This window comes from Dipodomys spectabilis, unplaced genomic scaffold, assembly GCF_019054845.1.
Source record: "Dipodomys spectabilis isolate Male_0828 unplaced genomic scaffold, ASM1905484v1 ptg000157l, whole genome shotgun sequence".
Lineage (NCBI taxonomy): Eukaryota > Metazoa > Chordata > Mammalia > Rodentia > Heteromyidae > Dipodomys > Dipodomys spectabilis.
The window spans coordinates 1,097,470-1,115,466 of record NW_024870834.1 but is presented as its reverse complement, the minus strand read 5'-3'; the positions used below and the strand labels follow the sequence as shown (position 1 = coordinate 1,115,466).

Genomic DNA, 17,997 nt, shown 5'->3' with positions numbered 1-17,997 from the left:
TTTTTTCTAGTGGAGCCTTAACATATGAATCATAGCTATTTTACAGTCCCTATCAGATCCCTCCGGCATCTGTGTCAGCTCTGAATCTGGTCTCTTCTGTCAGTGACTTCTCTTGCCTTTCATGTGGCTTGTAGTTTTGTTTTGCTTTCCTGAGAAGCAAACACAGGTACTGGATGGATATCAGGAACCAAAGGATATGAGTCTTTAGAGTAAGGACTCCCATGACTCTGGTTAGGGATTGGCTGCATCTGATGTGGGCTTTAGCTGTAGGAGCAGGAGGCTTCGGATGTGTCCAATGTCCTGGTCCTTTGTTGTCTGAGAGCTCTAAGAACTCCTCCTCCACAGCCCATGCAGCTGTGACCGGCTGTTATACTGGAGCCTGATGCTGGGGCAGGAAGGAGCTGGGCTGGGGGCTGGGTGCCTATGAGCCTATGTCCTTGGACTGTGTCTCTCATGGTGTTCTTGGTGAGAAAGGAAGGCTGGGGGCTGGCATTGGCCTTGCCTTCCCCCAAGGGTGGGAGGCTCTGGTAGGCTTGTTTGGGGGGGGGGGAGGGCCTCAGTGACAGAGGCCACTGTGGGTGTAGATCTTGAAGGTACCTCTTCCCCTCCTTCTGCCAGAACCCTGCAGTGTGTGTGTGTGTGTGTGTGTGTGTGTGTTTCTTGGCTCTTCCCTGTGGTTACATGTGTCCCCCCTAGATTGTGCAACCTTCCCCGGCTTTCCACATTCATCCACCCCAGGGCCCCAAGTCCAAAGGACTGCTCACATTTGTGGCTCCGATGACTTCCACCCCAGGCCAGCTAAACCTAGCTGCAATGCTGGGGCTGCTCAGCCATTGAGACCCACACAGGGCAGAACGCAGGACCCTGGCCTCCGTTCTCTCATGAGTTTAAGACAGATCACCGATTTTCAAGGTGATGCAGAAGTGCCTGACTCTTCTGTTCCATCTGTGTAACGGGACCACCACAGGAAGTTGTAGCATCACCAGCTGCCAAGATGTCTGGAGAGGGGAGGGAGGGTGGGGGGCCTGGGATGAGAAGCCTAAGGTACTGGCCCTGGACTGGTGAGCTCTGGATCCCCAAGCTTCCCTTCCCGTGACTGATGAGGCCAGATAGTCAGCACACCTTGCCCAGACCTGAGTTGCCAGCAGAGACGGGGAGAGGAATAACAGAAGACAGCCATTCATAAGGACCTGGGTACCCAGGAGACTGAAATCTGAGGATCGTGGTTCAAAACCAGCCGGGGCAGGAAAGTTCATTAGACTCTTACCTCCAATTAACCACCAGATAACCAGAAGTAGAGCTGTGGCACCAAATGGTAGACTACTAGCCTTGAGCTTAAGCTTAGGGACAGCGCCCAGGTTCTGAGTTCAAATCTGACAAAAATAAATAAGGACCTACCAGCATAAGGAATAAAGCAGCCCCTAGAAGGCTCCCTGGGGGTGGGTGTCTGCCTGCCCATCTCCTCCAGGGACCCCTGGGAATGACACGGGATGCTGATGATGCTAGGCTGTCCTCAAGCTCACAGCTTGGCCTGAGTGCTGTGACTCTCGCTTCCACATACAGAGCTCGTGCTGATGTGTTACCATCGCCCTTTCTTCCCGTTGGGGGGGGGAACTAGTGGCTTTTGTCCCCATCTTTTCTGGGCCTGCTTGACCTCAAACTTCACCACTCTGTCCTTGCCTGATTCTCTGTGTACCTTCCACCCTGAAGGCAGTGTGTTCCAGACTCCTTGCTCAGTTCAGCTGGTGGAAGCCGGAGGGCTGGGCTGAAGCAGTAGAGGAATTCTTCTTCCCTGTCTCAGCTCCCATCAGACAGGGCTGAACTTCACAGAGGGGACTCCAGTGCCATCTCTGCTGGCCCTGCAAGTCTTGGGGACCCTTTGTGCTGCAGAATCCCCTGCTGCCCTACCCGTGCCAGCGTGGCTGTGTTGTGTGCTCTGTGTCAGATACTTAGAGATGTCTGGCCTCGTGGAGACCCTGACTCATTGCTTCCCCTGTTCAGCCTCAGCCACAGACCTCAGAGCTCTGCAGTCTTGATGAAATTAACCCAGATAGGTTTCCCAGGGCAACCCCCCAAAAACCTGCAGAGGATGTGGGACTGTGAACTGGGGCTAGAAGACCAAGCAGGAGCTTATAAGAGACAAGGAGGAGGGGTATTCTCAAGAGGAGGGTATTCTCAAGAGAAGCACATTCCAAGGTCCACCTGGGAAAGCGCCAGGTGTTTCGGGTGATGGGAGGCTCTGGGCAGAGGAGGCAGTGTGTGTGCATGCACTGCTGTGTGTATGTGTGTGTGCACAGCACTTCTGGGTGTGTGCATGCACTGCTGTGTGTGTGTGTGCGTGTGTGTGCAGCATTGCTGGGTTTGTGTGCATGCACTGCTGGGTGTGTGCTTGTGTGCAGCATTGCTGGGTTTGTGTGTGCATGCACTACTGTGTGTGTGCTTCTGTGCAGCATTGCTGTGTGTGTGTGTGCATGCACTGCTGGGTGTGTGTATGCATGCACTGCTGTGGGGGGGGTGCTGATGCTGGGACACCAGATGAAGGGTGGACAGTAGATACTTCCCCCCACCCCCTAGAGAGACCCATCACGGCTCTTTATGCAGATTGGAAGCCAGGGGCAGTGGGTTCTGCGAAGGGAGGGAGTTCTCTGACCCGGGTGGGAACGGGAAGAAGCCGGGAGAATGGGGGGGAGGGGGGACTATATGGAGGAGAGACTGCTACTTCGGCCCTCCCTCTCCCCTCACCCGGCTAAAGACCCGGCTAACACTCCCTGCCCTCCCCCACAGCCCCATTCTAAGTAGTCCCATCCAAGTTTCTGGTTGCCAGTGGCTCACGTCTGTAATCCTAACTACTCAGGAGGCTGAGATCTGAGGATCACGGTTCAAAGTCAGCCTGGGCAGGAAAGTCGGTGAGACTCTTATCTCCAATAAACTACCAGAAAACCGGAAGTGGCGCTGTGGTAGAGCGCTCGCCTTGAGCTGAAGAGCACAGGGACAGCGCCCAGGCCCAGAGTTCAAGCCCCACGACCGACAAAAAAAAAAAAGTTCCCAGTCACTGGCTCATGCTGGCTGGGGCCTTGGGGTTCCTTCCCTTCCGCGGCTGAACAGCACCCCGAAGAGAAAGGTGAGTCCCAGGCGGAAACGTGAACCCCCCTTGGCAGCTGGCATTGACTTTGCCCGCGTGCTCCGCACCGATCGGCGGTGGCCCGGCGCGGGGAGTCCCCACCCTCGAGGCCCGCGGCCCGAGCCCACGCCTTCCCGGTGCTGCGAGCGCCCGGAGGGTGCGGGCGAGGCGGGGGGCGGGCGCTCGGGGCGCGGCCGGCGGCTCCGCTGGGGGCCGCGCCGGTCCCGGCTTCTTCCTCCCGCGGGCCAGGCGGGGGCGGCATGGCGGGGCGGCGGGCCGGGGTCGCGGCGGGAGCCGGGGCGCTGCTGGCGCTGCGGGCGTGGCTGGCGCTGCGGGCGCTGCCCGGCGCCGCGCACCCGCAGTGCTTGGACTTCAGGCCGCCCTTCCGGCCGCCGCAGCCGCTGCGCTTCTGCGCGCAGTACTCGGCCTTCGGCTGCTGCACCGGCGAGCAGGACGCGGCGCTGGGCCGCCGCTTCGGGGCCCTGGCGGCCCGCGTGGACGCCGCGGTGTGGGCGACATGCGCCGGCTACGCGCTGGACCTGCTGTGCCAGGTGAGCGGGCGCGGGCGCGGGCCGGGGGCGCGCGCGGGCGCGGGCGCGGGGCTCGGGACGGGCCGGGGGCGCGCGCGGGCGCAGGGCGGGGGCGGGCCGGGGGCGCGGGGCTCGGGGCGGGCCGGGGGCGGGCCGGGGGCGCGGGGCTCGGGGCGGGCCGGGGGCGCGCGCGGGCGCAGGGCGGGGGCGGGCCGGGGGCGCAGGGCGGGGGGCGGGCCGAGGGCGCGGGGCTCGGGGCGGGCCGGGGGCGCGCGCGGGCGCAGGGCGGGGGCGGGCCGGGGGCGCGGGGCTCGGGGCGGGCCGGGGTCTCGGGGCGGGCCGGGGGCGCGCGCGGACGCGGGGCTCGGGGCGGGCCGGGGGGCGTGCGCGCGCCACTGCTCTAGCTTGCGGTGGGGTTGGGGCTCAGTTCCTATCTGAACCCCACTGGGGCTCAAGAGTGAGTCCCAGACCTTGGGCTGATCTGGGGGGTGACTTGGTGCCGACCGGGAAGACAGGGCATCCCTACATGTCTCTGGGCTTGGACATTCCTTAGCTTTATCACTCGGGCCTTCTTGGGGCCTCAGTTTCCCCTCTGGAAGCACTGTTCCCTATCTCCTGGAGACAGGGACCCCTCCACCCCAGGATGCCCTGGGGTACTGCTTTCTGCGTCCCATCCCCAGCAGCCTGGCCCTTGCCCAGGTACCAGGTGTTTCCTGTTCCTCTGGGCTTGGCACGCTGGGGCCTGGGGTTGCCTAGGGAGCCCCTCCTGCTCAGCCCCGGCTGACCCTGGGCCTGGGATCCCCAGGTGCTTCCACTCCTGGATTCTGGATCCTGCTGGCCCGGGAATCCACCCTCACCTGGCAGGGCACCATGAAGCTCTCTCAAGACCACCCGAGTGATGTCCTGCTTTGGTCCACCCCAGACCTGCCATCGTTATTTTCCTCCTGAGCAGGCTGGGGTCCAAGGCCTGGTCACACCACAGTTGCCTGGCCAAATGCAGAAATGAGGCCCAGGCTGGGAAGCCCTAACTAGGGCTGGCCCTGGCCCAGAGCTTCGGCAGTGAGGGGACTGGGGGTGGGGGTGGGGTGGAGTCCCGCGGTGCAGTGTGGAGTTGCAGACTTCAGCCAATACAGGCAAGGGGAGAAGGGCTGACTCAAGTTTGACATCCGGGGATTTGGCTCTTGCTCTGCCCACCTCTTGGCTGGGAAGTCCACTGTTGCCCTCTGGTTATACTCTCTCCTTAACTGCCAACCCCCAGCCCCCAACTTGCCAGGCAGATTAAAACAGAGGGCTAGTGAGACTTGACAGGTGGATTCCCCCCATATGTGGGTGGAGTTTGAGGAAGACCCAGAGAAAGGCAGGAACCTGGCCCACTGGGAAAGTCCCCAGTCCTGCAGCCCATGGTGGCAGGAGGACTGGGAACCCACACAACATCAGGATGGGATGTAAGAGGCACTCAGGTGAGGTGAGTGGCATGGAATGCTCTGGAGGCTGGGCTGTGCACTTCCTGGTGGGCACTGATGAACCCCCGGCGCTGTGCATCTCAAGGAGGCTGACAGACTGGCTTCCTGCCGGCCACCCCAGCCCGAGGACTCTTTGGATCCCAGGTCTTTGGTTGCCCTATTCCCCAGGACATGCAGCAACCCATTCTACATTTGTTTATTGAGCAATTACTATGTGCTGGACTTAGCAGGGTAGACAAGGTGGCCAGCGCAAGGAGGAAGAGAATGTCAGCTCTGAGGTAGCCTAGGCTGGGGGCCCAGGGGAGTAGGGGGGGAGGGAGTTGTATGCACGTCTCTTCCTTTGGGAAAGTTCCCAGGACAGCCTGGCCTTGAACAGTCTGTGGTGCTTGCACCTCTAGCCACAGAGTCTCCAGGGGTGATCTCATGTCTGGAGTGAGATTGCAGCAGGCGGCTGAGGCTGGGCCGTGGTCTCCCTGATGGAGCCTCAGGGAAAGCATTGGCAAGAGCCCTGTCCTGTCTGCCAGGCAAGGCCGGATCTCGTTGTAGCACCTCCTGATTTCCAACACATCAGGGACAAGGTGCAGCGCCCAAGGTTTCAGCTGGCTTTCAGTCCTCACACTGGCCTTAGAGAGGCTGAGACTCTGCCCTTGGCTTTGTCCTCCTACAGGATGGCTGTGGCTCTTGGTGTTCCTGATGTGTGCCCTCCACAAAGTTGTTTCTTGGTGACAGAGGTAACCTCTTCGGGTGCCTGGCATGATCAGTGCATGGAGCCCAAAGGGACCTCCTAGAAAGGCAGTTCTGCAGTCATGCACACAGCAGACTCGTTTCCAGGGTCTGGAGGAGATGGCCCTGCCCTGCTGCTTGGCCCAGAGTTAGTTGTCAAGTTGTAGATTCACACCTGTAATCCTAATTACTCAGGAGGTTGAGATCTGAGGATCAAAGGTTCAAAGCCAGCCTGGGCAGGAAAGTCTGTGAGACTCTTATTTCCAATTAATGACCAAAAAGCCAGAAGTGGAACTGTGGCTCAAGTGGTAGAGCTCTAACCTTGAAGGAATAAAAGCAAAACAACAACTCAGTGTCCAGGCCCTGAGTTTTGGCCCCAGGACCTCCCTGCTCCTCCAACAAAGTCCTTTAGTTCAGTTCAGGAAAGAGTCCTACAGGTACTTCCTTGAACCTGCAAGAGGCTCCCCAAGATTATGAGGGGGGCACAGGAAAAAAAAAAAGCCAAGTCAGTCAGGGGCAGCTTCTTGGAGAAAGCACCACCGAGTTGCTTCTTATTTATTTACGGTACTGGGATTTGCATTAGGCTCGTGCTCTGCCAGTCACCACTCTGCCAGCCTCAACATTCTCTTATCATTTGAGCATTGACTGAACAAAAGCATGTCTCATCTCAGCTAATTCCCCCCACCAACTCTGCCAGGCTACAATCCCTTTTCCCTTTTATAGTATAGGCCCAGAGAAGTAAAACAGCTGGCTAAAGTCACACAGGCAGCATGTGCTGGATCCCAGAGCCAGCCCCTGGAAGGTCCCACAGACACACAAACAGATCATTGAGCCCCACCCAAGCGGGCCACCAGGCCACCTCCGGCAATGGAGAGGTGACAATGGTGGGGAGCTGCGCCTGCGAGCAGATTTCCTGGTACGGAAGCCGTGTCTGAGGTGTGGACCCACAGGGCCAGGGGTGGAGGCAGCCAGGAGAAAGCTGAGACAGCGGAGACTTGTGGGTTGGGCCTGACTTCATGAATAGCAGCTTGCCAGATGTGCAAGTGGGCGGACCAGGACGGAGCATCCCATAGAGAACACTGTGTACAAGACTGTCTTCCGAAAGAGGGGGGCGGCGGACATCAGCGGCCTTGAGGACCCAGGACCATGAGTCATGAGTATCAGGGACAGTGTCATAGCAACCATGGGCAGGAAGGTGTGGCAGGCACCCTCTCGCTGCCCTGATTGGCCAGCAGCTGAGCAAGGATACTAGCTTGTTCCTCTGTGTGTTTTCCCCTTGCCTCCTGGGAGGCCTACTGAAGGATCCGTCATCCTCTCCAGCCTTCCCTGTCCCCTCTTGTCATTTCCTAACCATGCACTGCGCTGGTCTGAGTCCCGTACTCCACACGGGCCACTCGACTCGGCAGGCTGGCCCCAGAGACCCCGTGCTTCCTCTGTGCGTGGGCCATACTCCAGTGAGCGGAGGCGTCTTCCATTGGCATCTGGAACTCTGTTCTGTCCCTCCCTGTGTCTCTAGCTCGTAAGTCTCTGCCCAGCAGACACCTGAGTGAAATGTCACAGGAAAGAACACCAGCTGGAGCCCTGGGTGTGAACTCCAGTTCTTGGCACTTGGCCTTTGTTGCCCTGACTTCTTCATCTGTCAATCAGGAGTTATAGTGACCGAGCCCAGCAAAGAGGAAATGGGACATGTGTGTGATGGCTGTCATCCCTCCCTACTCTGGAGGAGCATCTCAGAGGGTCCTGCGGGCCTGAAGCTGAGTCACAGGAAGTGTCAGGCTCAGAGACCAGAAGTACTGCACACAGGTCTGGGCACCACAGAGGGAGGTCCTTGGTCTGGGCACCACAGAGGGAGGACCTTGTGGGCTCCAGGCTGCAGTTGGTTCCAGGTGGAACCCAGACGGGCCCACAGCTTCTCCTTGGCTGGTAGAGCTCCATCCAAAGGTGAGGCCAGGTGTCTGAGAGGTCTCTGTCTGTTGGATCAGGTACCAATGATGATTATTTTTGTCGATTGTGGGGCTTGTGGGCCTAGGTGCTGTCCCTCAGCTCTTCAGCTCAAGGCGAGCGCCCTATCACCTGAGCCACAGCACCACTTCCGGTTTTCTGGTGGTTTTTTGGAGATAAGAGTCTCACCGGGCTGGGAAGGTGAGATCACATGCTTTTACTGGACCACGTGCACATGCCGACCACCCAGTGCTGGAGAAAGTGATCACCCTGAAATCAAAGCCCACTTTCCTCAAGTTATTAACTGGAACATGACACTAGATGACACTGGGAGCTGGGCAGCACTGGTGCTCATACCTGTAATCCTAGCTACTCAGGAGGCGGAGATCTGAGGATCCTGGTTTGAAACCAGCCTGGGCAGGAAGGTCTGTAAGAGTCTTAGCTCCAATGAACCACCAGAAAATCAGAAGTGGTGCTGTAGCTCCAAGTGGTAGAGTGCTAGCCTTGAGCAAAAGAACTCAGGGACAGTTCCCAAGCCTTGAGTTCAAGCCCCACGACTAACAAAAAAAAAAAATAAAAAAAGACACTTGGTGGGGGTAAGCCTCAGTTTCTCTCTCATAGAATTCAAGGGAAAAGTAAATGACTAAAAGAAGTAGAGCACTTTACCATTCATGAACCAAAGCCAGCAGAGGCCTCCTGCGCAACATTCCCTAAAGTATTCACCAGGTGCTGGATTCCACGTGAGGGTCTGGGGTACCGTGTGAACATGATGAAAAGCGTCCTGTCCTGACAGGATGCGTGCTCATGAAACAGTGGCTTTTCACTGTGGTGTCTGTGGTCGAAGTGTTTTAAGGGGGTGTGGGGTGAATGTGGAGGTCATCCCTGAGGAAGGAGTGAGGCATGCAGATGTGGAGCGCGGGGAGACACGACACAAACGCAAAGCCTGCCTCGGGTGCCACACAGCACACCTGCCCCAGACATACAGCTGCCCGTGAGTTGGCTGTCAGAAGCAGTAAAGATTAGGGGTGTAGCAGCTGAGAGTCAGTTGCTCATGCTTTTAATCCTAGGTATCTCAGGAGGCTGAGATCTGAGGATCAGAGGTTCAGAGCCAGCCTGGACAGGAAAGTCCCTGAGACTCTCATCTCCAGTTAACCACCAAAAAGCCAGAAGTGGAGTTGTGGCAGACGTGATAGAGTATCAGCCTTGAGTGAAAAAGCTAAGGCCCCCACATTAAGGCAAGGAAGAGATTGGAGGCCAAGGGAATGATTCGTGGCTCAGGCAGAGTGACCTGCCCACGGTTCACCTCCGGTAAGGATCACGGCAAACCATGGATGAGCCCTCCCTGTCTCCGCAGGAGTGCTCTCCCTATGCAGCCCACCTGTACGATGCAGAGGACCCGGCCACGCCCCTGCGGACCATGCCCGGCCTCTGCGAGGACTACTGCCTGGACATGTGGCAGACGTGCCGAGGCCTCTTCCGCCACCTCTCCTCGGACCGCGAGCTCTGGGCTCTGGAGGGCAACCGCGCCAAGTTCTGTCGCTACCTGTCCCTGGACGACACGGACTACTGCTTCCCCCGTCTGCTGGTCAATGAGAACTTGAACTTGAACCTGGGCCGCGTGGTTGCGGATGCCAAGGGCTGCCTGCAGCTGTGTCTGGAGGAAGTGGCCAACGGGCTGCGCAACCCCGTGGCCCTGGTCCACGCCAAGGACGGGAGCCACCGCTTCTTCGTGGCTGAGCAGGTGGGGCTGGTGTGGACTTACCTGCCCGACCGCTCCAGGCTGGAGAAGCCGTTCCTGAACATCAGCCGGGCCGTGCTCACCTCGCCCTGGGAGGGCGATGAGCGGGGCTTCCTGGGGCTGGCGTTCCACCCGCGCTTCCGGCACACCCGCAAGGTCTACGTCTACTACTCGGTGGGTGTCGACTTCCACGAGTGGATCCGCATCAGCGAGTTCAGCGTGTCGCAGGAGGACGAGAACACCGTGGACCACCGCTCGGAGAGGTGGTTTAGGGGAGCCCAGGTCGGGGGGGCGGGATGGGTGTGCGGGAGACACATCCCACAGTGCACTTGGGCGTGCAGGAGACCGATCACACGGTGCACTCACGCCGTGTCTGTTGTCAGACGTGATTAGCTCACATACCGAGTGGGGGCCTACTGCGGTGGATGGTGTTCCAAGCAGACCTGCCCCTGGTGACGGCCCCGCCTCTGAGACCTTCCAGCTCTCCCAGAACTCTTTAGCTTCAGATCCTGAGATGGTTCTTTGCCTCTGACTCATAAACCCAAGGAATGAGGGTCATGTTTCCCATTTTACAGATAAGGACACGGAGGTTCAGAGAGGAGAGGCGGTCTGTGAGGTTGCACAGCTAGGAAGCATCTGAGCTGGGGCCCTGAGACTTGCCCGAGGCTCTCCCTCCTCCCTCTCTCCCCAAAGGCTCTGAGCCCACCATGCCCAGCACCCCTGCTGGCCTTTCCTGCCCACACTTTATCTGCTCCTGCCTCCAAGCCCCTTACTACCCCAGATCCTGTGCTCCCGGACATTTATGCCCTGTTTCCAAAATGAAACCTGGCCTAGCCCAAGAGGGGCCCCTGGGTCCATCTCCATCCAACCCCAGCTTGGTATTGGGGAGCCCTGGGTGTCTGCCTTCTGGCAGAGACTTGAGGTGAAACCCAGGGGTCAGGTTTTTGTGGTTTGTACCAGTACTAGGGCTTGAACTTGGGGCCCAGGTGCTGTCCCTTCACTTTTCTGCCCAAGGCTAGCACCTGCTCTGCCACCACCGTGGAGCATGTAGAATCTGCACATAGGTAGCCGGTGCATGGAAAACTGGGAGGACAAGGAAGCGGTTGTGCCAGAGGTCAGGTGATAGGTTCCCATGTCATAACAAAGTAGGTGCTAGCAGTGAAAAAGCAACAGAAAGAACACTAGACTTGATCTAGAAGAGTTGAGGCCTAGTCTCAGCCCTGCTACCTAGGGGCTGTGTGACTCTAGGAAAGCCATACAACCTCTCTGTTCTCCTTAACACAAAGGAGTAAACTATCCCCTACTGATCTGTGATGATCACTTATTATGAAAGGACACAAAGAGCCTTTTCCATTATGACATGACATCAGAAAAAAGACATCTTATTGATGATCTCCTTTCCTGTTTATGGCTTATGTGTGGAAGGTTGTATGTGTGTGTGTGTGTACCAGTTCTGGGGCTTGAACTCAGGATCTGGGTGCTATCTCTGAGCTCAAGGCAAGCATTCTACCACTTTGAGCCACAGTGACACTTCCGGTTTTTGATAGACTTTACTGCCTAGGCGGCTTTGAACCATGATCCCCTGATCTCAGTCTCCTAAGTAGCTAGGATTGTAGACATGAGGCACTGACCCTGGCCAAAGGTTGAGTTTTTGTGTGTGTGTGTGTGTGTGTGTGTGTGTGTGTGTGTGTGTGTTCGTTCTCTTCCTGCAGGATTATCCTGGAGATTGAAGAGCCAGCCTCGAACCACAATGGAGGTCAACTACTCTTTGGGGATGATGGGTACCTCTATATCTTCACTGGAGACGGCGGGATGGCTGGAGACCCCTTTGGGAAATTTGGAAATGCCCAGAACAAGTATGTACTGCCTTTGCCTGGTGGGTGCATGGTTCACACGCTCCTGGGCTTCTTACACGGCTCTGAGCCAAGCAGAGGAAGACTGTAGAAAGGGGTTGGGGCCCCAGCTCAGCCTGCAGCTAGTTAGGGACCCCAGGCAAGGTGCTTTCTCCCACGAATTAGAGAAAGAATAATCTCCACTGAGGCTGCTTATGAAGCAAGCAGGCAATTTTGGTCACCAAGGGTCAGGCACAGCACCTACGTGGCAGAGGGGATAGCAGTGAGATTCTGAAAGAATCCAATCTTTCAGATTCTCTTAGGGTCAGTCTCAAGATAATAGGGCGCCCACGGGGAAGGCTGAGGGTGATCCTAGAACAACAGGGGAGTGGGGTAGGCTGGAGAATGGCCCACAGTCAAAGGCGTTGTCTGCAGGAGGGCTCACGCGGGGAGACCTGGCCCACAGTCAAAGGCGTTGTCTGCAGGAGGGCTCACGCGGAGAGACCTGGGTGCTGAGCATCTAGCCTCCCTCTCCTTTCCAAATCCCTGCCTTGCGTGGATGCCCCGCCCCTCTCCATATGTGCACACCCTCCCCACAGCCCTTTGCCCACTCTCCTCTCTCAGGCACATGTGCACACACTAGCCTGCCCTGCACACCCCCAAGCACCCACACACAGTTGTGAATGTGTTCACAGGGATCAGGAGTCTTGAGACTTCACATTCTCTTAGGGTGCCACAACCTCCCCCATCCAGAGAGTAACAGGAGCAAGAATTGTGATCGTGGCACTTTTCCCTTGCCTGACAGGGCAAAGAGCATTCCACTTCCTGGTGTTTGCCTTGTGTGTGGCAATGAAGCTGCAAACACAGAATTTAAGGATTTCAGATCGTTTCAATTTAGAAGTATTATCTTGCTGCTAGAAACAGGCTAATCCTTGGCCGGGGGGGGGGGGGGGGGGAGGGGGGCAGGGGGGAATAGTGGTGTGGCCGAGTAGTTAGGGAACTGGAAGGCCGCAGTGGGGGATGAGCACGGGGCATCTCAGGGCGGAGTGGTCTTATCATTGTGGAAGATGACATTAGTGATGTGTAAGGAAGAAGGAAATGCGATTCTAGAGTGCTGTGACAATCCCAACTGCACCAGCCCCTGCTTGGTGAGGTGGCCTGGGGGTGGGGGGTGCAGTTAATGGGTGCATCAGGATCCAGGGTGAAAAGGCTGGGTTTGTTTTCTGCCCCTAAACACATTGCACATTTTTATTACATGATCAACGAAAGCCCCCAGAGCTGATGGAGGCGGGAACACCACGTCTTCCTCCTCTCCCTCCCTCTGCCACTCAGCTTTCCCTTACGTTCTGTATTTGGTGCTCTTGGCTTTGACTACAGTCGTTCATCGGCTCAGCAATACTTCATGACCACCTACTATGTGCTGATCACTGGGCTATGTCCTGGAAAACAACAGTAGCAACCTGTAAATAGGAATTGTTTTTTTTTTTGGTCCGGTCGTGGGGCATGAACTCTGGGCCTGGACGCTGTCCCTTAGCTCTTCAGCTCAAGGCTAGTGCTCTACCATTTCAGCCACAGCGCCACTTCCAGTTTTTTTCTTTTTTGCTTATGTGGTGCTGAGGAATCAAACCCAGGGCCTCAGGCATGCAAGGCAAGCGCTCTACCACTGAGCCACCTTCCCAGCCCAGGAATTGTTTTTCTAGTGCAGCCTTTACCTAGTAGCACAGTCCCATGACTCTGCAGGGCTGAATGGGACCCTAATATGACAATTGAGGACAGTGAGGTTTCACAGAAGGGTGAGGTGAAAAGCTTGGATTCTGGGTGTCCTGGACCCCAGCTTGATGCCTGGCTAGGGTGGTGGTGGCTGGCTACATTCTTTGACCTTTTCTTTTTTTGCCAATCCTGGGACTTGAACTCAGGACCTCGGCACTGTCCCTAAGCTTCTTTTTGCTCAAGGCTAGCACTCTACCACTTGAGCCACAGCACCACTTCCGGCTTTTTCTGTGTATATGGTGAACCCAGGGCTCCATGCATGCTAGGCAAGAACTCTACCATAGAGCCACCTTCCCAGCCGACCTTGTAAAGCTGGGTTCACCGGAAGTGTTCATTCAGAAGGCCTGAGATCCCCACTGGTCAGCCCCGCAGCCCTGGCCTTGGGGGGTGGGCAGTGCCCGTGCGTCCTGGCGCAGGGCCACCCCAGCCGGCTCTGTCCCGCAGGTCGGCGCTCCTGGGCAAGGTGCTGCGCATCGACGTGGACCGCACGGAGCGCGGGCCTCCCTACCGCATCCCACCGGACAACCCGTTCGTGGGCGACCCCGCGGCTCGGCCCGAGGTCTACGCCTTCGGTGTGCGCAACATGTGGCGTTGCTCGTTCGACCGCGGCGACCCCGTGTCGGGCGCGGGCCGCGGGCGCCTCTTCTGCGGGGACGTGGGCCAGAACAAGTTCGAGGAGGTGGACCTGGTGGAGCCGGGCTGCAACTACGGCTGGCGCGCGCGCGAGGGCTTCGAGTGCTACGACCGCAAGCTGTGCGCCAACGCCTCCCTGGGTGACTGCCTGCGCCCTAGGCCGCTGATCGACCTGCTGGCACCGAGCCTGTGCCTGCGCCCCAGCCCCACCCTCCCTGGGCACCGTTCACCTTACCCCCTGTCCAACTCCCTGCCAGTGCTGGGCACCAGTGGCTCCTTCTTGCCATCATCTGCTCCACCCCTCAGCCCCTGGTGCCTGGGGTCCTGGCTGTCTCCTCGCCCTGCACCCCTGCACACACAGCTGCCCCTGAAGCTCTGGGTGGGGGCTGGGAGCCAGCTTACAGAGGAATCCCCAGTCCCCGGCTCATTTCAGTTTCTTGCCCCATTACCAGATGATGTGCTGCCCATTTTCGCCTATCCGCATAAGTTAGGCAAGTCGGTGACCGGGGGCTACGTGTACCGTGGCTGCGAGTACCCCAATCTGAACGGCCTCTATATTTTCGGAGATTTTATGAGTGGGTAAGTGGCCTATGCCCTGAGCGTCCCAGGCCTCTAGCTCCCCCTGGACTATGGTGTTTTGTTTTTTTTTAATTTTTTAAAGTGTGTATGCATGTGTGTGCGTGTATGCACACGTCCAGGTGCGTGCCCGCTCTGACAGGACCCCCAGTGAGGTCCAAACGTGTGTCTTCCTCAGAAGTCAAGAAGTCCTAGAGTGCTGGGAAGGTCGCTCAGTGGTAGAGTGTTTGCCTTGCATGCATGAGGCCCTGGGTTCAATTCCTTAGCACACCACATAAGCAGAAAAAGCCGGAAGTGGCACTGTGGCTCAAGTGGTAGAGCTCTAGCCTTGATCTGAAGAGCTGAGGGATAGTGCCTATGCCCTGAGTTCAGGCCCCACAACTGACCAAAAAAAAAAAAAAGTCTTAGGGGCCACCTGACACCTCACTCCAGCCTTCCGAGCCTTGCTGGCCATCTCTGGCAATCCCAGGTGAAGAATTCCCTAAGGACAGGCCCCTGGTGTCCTCCCCCACACCCCACCTGGGCTGGCAAGCTATGTTGGTGAGCAGGATCAGAACATGGACGGTTTTCTCTCCACCCAGGGCTCCTCAGAGGTCCAGGACCTCACCACTACACCAACTGGCAGCAGGCAGAGCTAGAGGGCCCTGGTCACTGGTATCTCTCTAGAAGTTTGCCTATTTCTGCTAGGTTTTCCTTCATTTGAATTTCTTGGATCTTTGTTTCCTGTGGCAACTCTGATTTTATTGATCTGAATCTCATCTCTTCATCAATCTCTGGTGGTCTGTCAATTTTATTTTTACAAAAAGACAGCTTCTTGTTTCATTTATTTTATATATAGTTTTTTAGTCTCTATTTTATTGATTTCTGCCCTAACCTTTACTCTCTCTCTCTCTAGTAGTTTGGGGCTTGGTTTGTTCTTGTTTTTCTAGCAGTTTTAGTTGCATTATGAGATTATTTACTTGAGCTGTTTCTGTTTTTGTTCCCCCTGCCCACCCCCCCCCCCCTTTCTCTCTCCCAGTCCTAGGGCTTGAACTCAGGGCCTGGGCACTGTTCTTTTTGCTCAAGGCTACCACTCTACCATTGAGCCACAGTGCCACTTCTGGCCTGTTCTGTGTATGCGGTACTGAGGAATGGAACCCAGGGCTTCATGCAAGCTAGACTAGCGCTCTACCACAAAGCCACATTCCTAAGCCTGCTTCTTCTTCTTCTTTTTTTTTAATGTGTGCACTTAGAGCTATAAACTTTCCCCTTAGCACTGCTTTTGCTAAATCCCAGAGATTCCATTTGTGATATGCTTTCATTTTCATTGAATTGTAAGAACTTTCCAATTTCTTCCATGACCCAGGTGTTATTCAGTAGTATGTTATTCAGTGTCCATGTGTTTGAGTGTTTTCTGCAATATGTCTTGTTGTTGAGAAGTAGTTTGAGTCTGCTGTTGTCAGACAGGATATAAGGAGTCATCTCCATCTTCTTGTATTTGTTTAGGTTCCTTGTGTGTACTATGATCTGATCAATTTTTGAGAATGTTCTATGGGCTGCTGAGAAGAATGTGACCTGGGTGGCTGTTGCGTGGAATATTCTGTTGCTGTTAAGTCCATTTGGGTTATGGTTTCATTTAATTCAGAGACTTGGCTTATCTGTTGTTTGGTTGACCTGTCCTTTGGTGAGAGTGACATGTTAAAATTTCCCACTGTTACTGTGCTGGGGTCTCTCCTGTTCTGTAAGTTCAGAAGTGTTTGTTTCACCTAGTTAGCTTCTCCATTGCTTAGTGCAATTTCCTCTTCATGGATCATTCTCTTTATTACTATGAAATGACCTTCTTGGTCTCTTTGTACTAATTTTATTTTGTTTTTGTTTTTTTGGTCGGTCGTGGGGCCTGAACTCTGGACCTGGGCGCTGTCCCTCAACTCTTCGGCTCAAGGCAAGCGCTCTACCACTTGAGCCACAGCACCACTTCTGGTTTTCTAGTGGTTTATTGGAATAGGAGTCTCATAGTCTTTCCTGCCCGGGGTGGCTTTGAACCTCGATCCTCAGATCTCAGCCTCCTGAGTAGCTAGGATTACAGGCGTGAGCCACCAGTGTCCAGCTTCTTTGTACTGATTTTAATGAAAAAAAATCTGTTTTTATCAGATATCAGTATGGTTATTACTGCTTTCCTGAAGTATGGATTTTCATGAAAAATCTTTTTACGTCCCTTCACTCTGAATTTGTTTTTAACTGTGAGGTGGATCTCTGAGAGACAACAAATGGATAGGTCTTGGTTTTTTTTGGGTCCAGTCGTGGACCTGAACTCTGGGCCTGGGCGCTGTCCCTCAGCTCTTCAGTTCAAGGCTAGTGCTCTACCACTTGAGCCACAGCACCACTTCCAGATTTTTTTTCTGCATATGTGGTGCTGAGGAATTGAACCCAGGGCCTCATGCATGCAAGGCAAGAGCTCTACCACTGCGCCACCTTCCCAGCCCAGGGTCTTGGTTCTTTTTTTTTTTTTTTGTTGGTCCTGGGACTTGAACTCTGGGCCTGGGTGCTGTCCCTGAGCTCTTCAGCTCAAGGCTAGCGCTCTATCACTTGAGCCACAGTACCACTTCCAGGTCTTGTTTTTTGATCCAATCTGTTGCTATATTTCTTTTGATTGGAGAATTGAGTCCATTAATATTTAAGGTTATTATTGAGAGATGCCATGTTTCCAAAGCATCGTGTGTGTGTGTGTGTGTGTGTGTGTGTGTGTGTGTGTGTGTGTGTGTGAAAGAGAGAGAGAGAGAGAGGGAGGGAAGGAGAGAGAGAGAGTGTGTGGTGGGGCTTAACTCTGGGCCTGGGCGCTGTCCCTCAGCTCTTCAGCTCAAGGCTAATGCTTTACCACTTGAGCCACAGCGCCACTTCCGGTTTTCTGGTGTTAATTGGAGATAAGAGTCTCATAGACTTTCCTGCTTGGGCTGGCTTTGAACGGTGAGCCTCAGATCTTAGCCCCCTGGGTAACTAGGATTACAGGCATGAGCCACCGGCGCCTGGCTCCAAAGCATCTTTTGAGTTGCCTGTTACAAGGGCACCCTGCTGCAGACAGGGAGCTGGCTAGGGTTGCTGATGATAGGCCTGATCATAGTGGCCTCAGCAGCCTTGCGACTCAGCTCCTAATTTCCAGGTCAGTGCCGCCCCAGACACTGAGATCCCTGTGTATGGTGTGCATGCACGCGTGCCTGTGCATGTGAGTCATAGCCAGTCTGGTGTTAGAGGAGAGGGATGAAATTCCTCCTTCTGAGCCAGTTGTGAGTTGGGCTCCATTCTCTCAAGATTATGACTAGACTTAAGGTCATCTCACTGTTCCATCATTCCGAGGAACAGGGAAGGCAGGTGAAGTTGGAGCAGGACTTCCTTGACAAGCAGAGGAGGGAGGAGGAACACTATTTTTTTTTTTTTTTTTTGTCGGTCGTGGGGCTTGAACTCTGGGCCTGGGCACTGTCCCTGTGCTCTTCAGCTCAAGGCGAGCGTTCTACCACTTGAGCTACAGCGCCACTTCTGGTTTTCTGGTGGTTTATTGGAGATAAGTGTCTCACTGACTTTCCTGCCCGTGCTGGCTTTGAACCGAGGTCCTCAGATCTCAGCCTCCTGAGTCGCTAGGATTAAGTTGCACATCCCACTCTCAAATGTAGGCAGCTCCAAGAATGAGCACAGTCCT

The 17,997-nt window shown here is 55.6% G+C and overlaps 1 protein-coding gene across 1 annotated transcript in view; it reads left to right on the top strand.

Moving 5' to 3' along the window:
- The first annotated feature begins 3,381 nt into the window (after positions 1-3,381).
- Hhipl1 (HHIP like 1) overlaps positions 3,382-17,997 on the top strand; it is a 29,237-nt gene continuing 14,621 nt past the window's right edge. The window contains exons 1-5 of the mRNA XM_042692685.1: positions 3,382-3,672; positions 9,133-9,779; positions 11,229-11,372; positions 13,563-13,891; positions 14,204-14,330. Coding sequence (XP_042548619.1) covers positions 3,382-3,672; positions 9,133-9,779; positions 11,229-11,372; positions 13,563-13,891; positions 14,204-14,330 — 1,538 coding nt within the window. The remainder of the gene's footprint in view (positions 3,673-9,132; positions 9,780-11,228; positions 11,373-13,562; positions 13,892-14,203; positions 14,331-17,997) is intronic.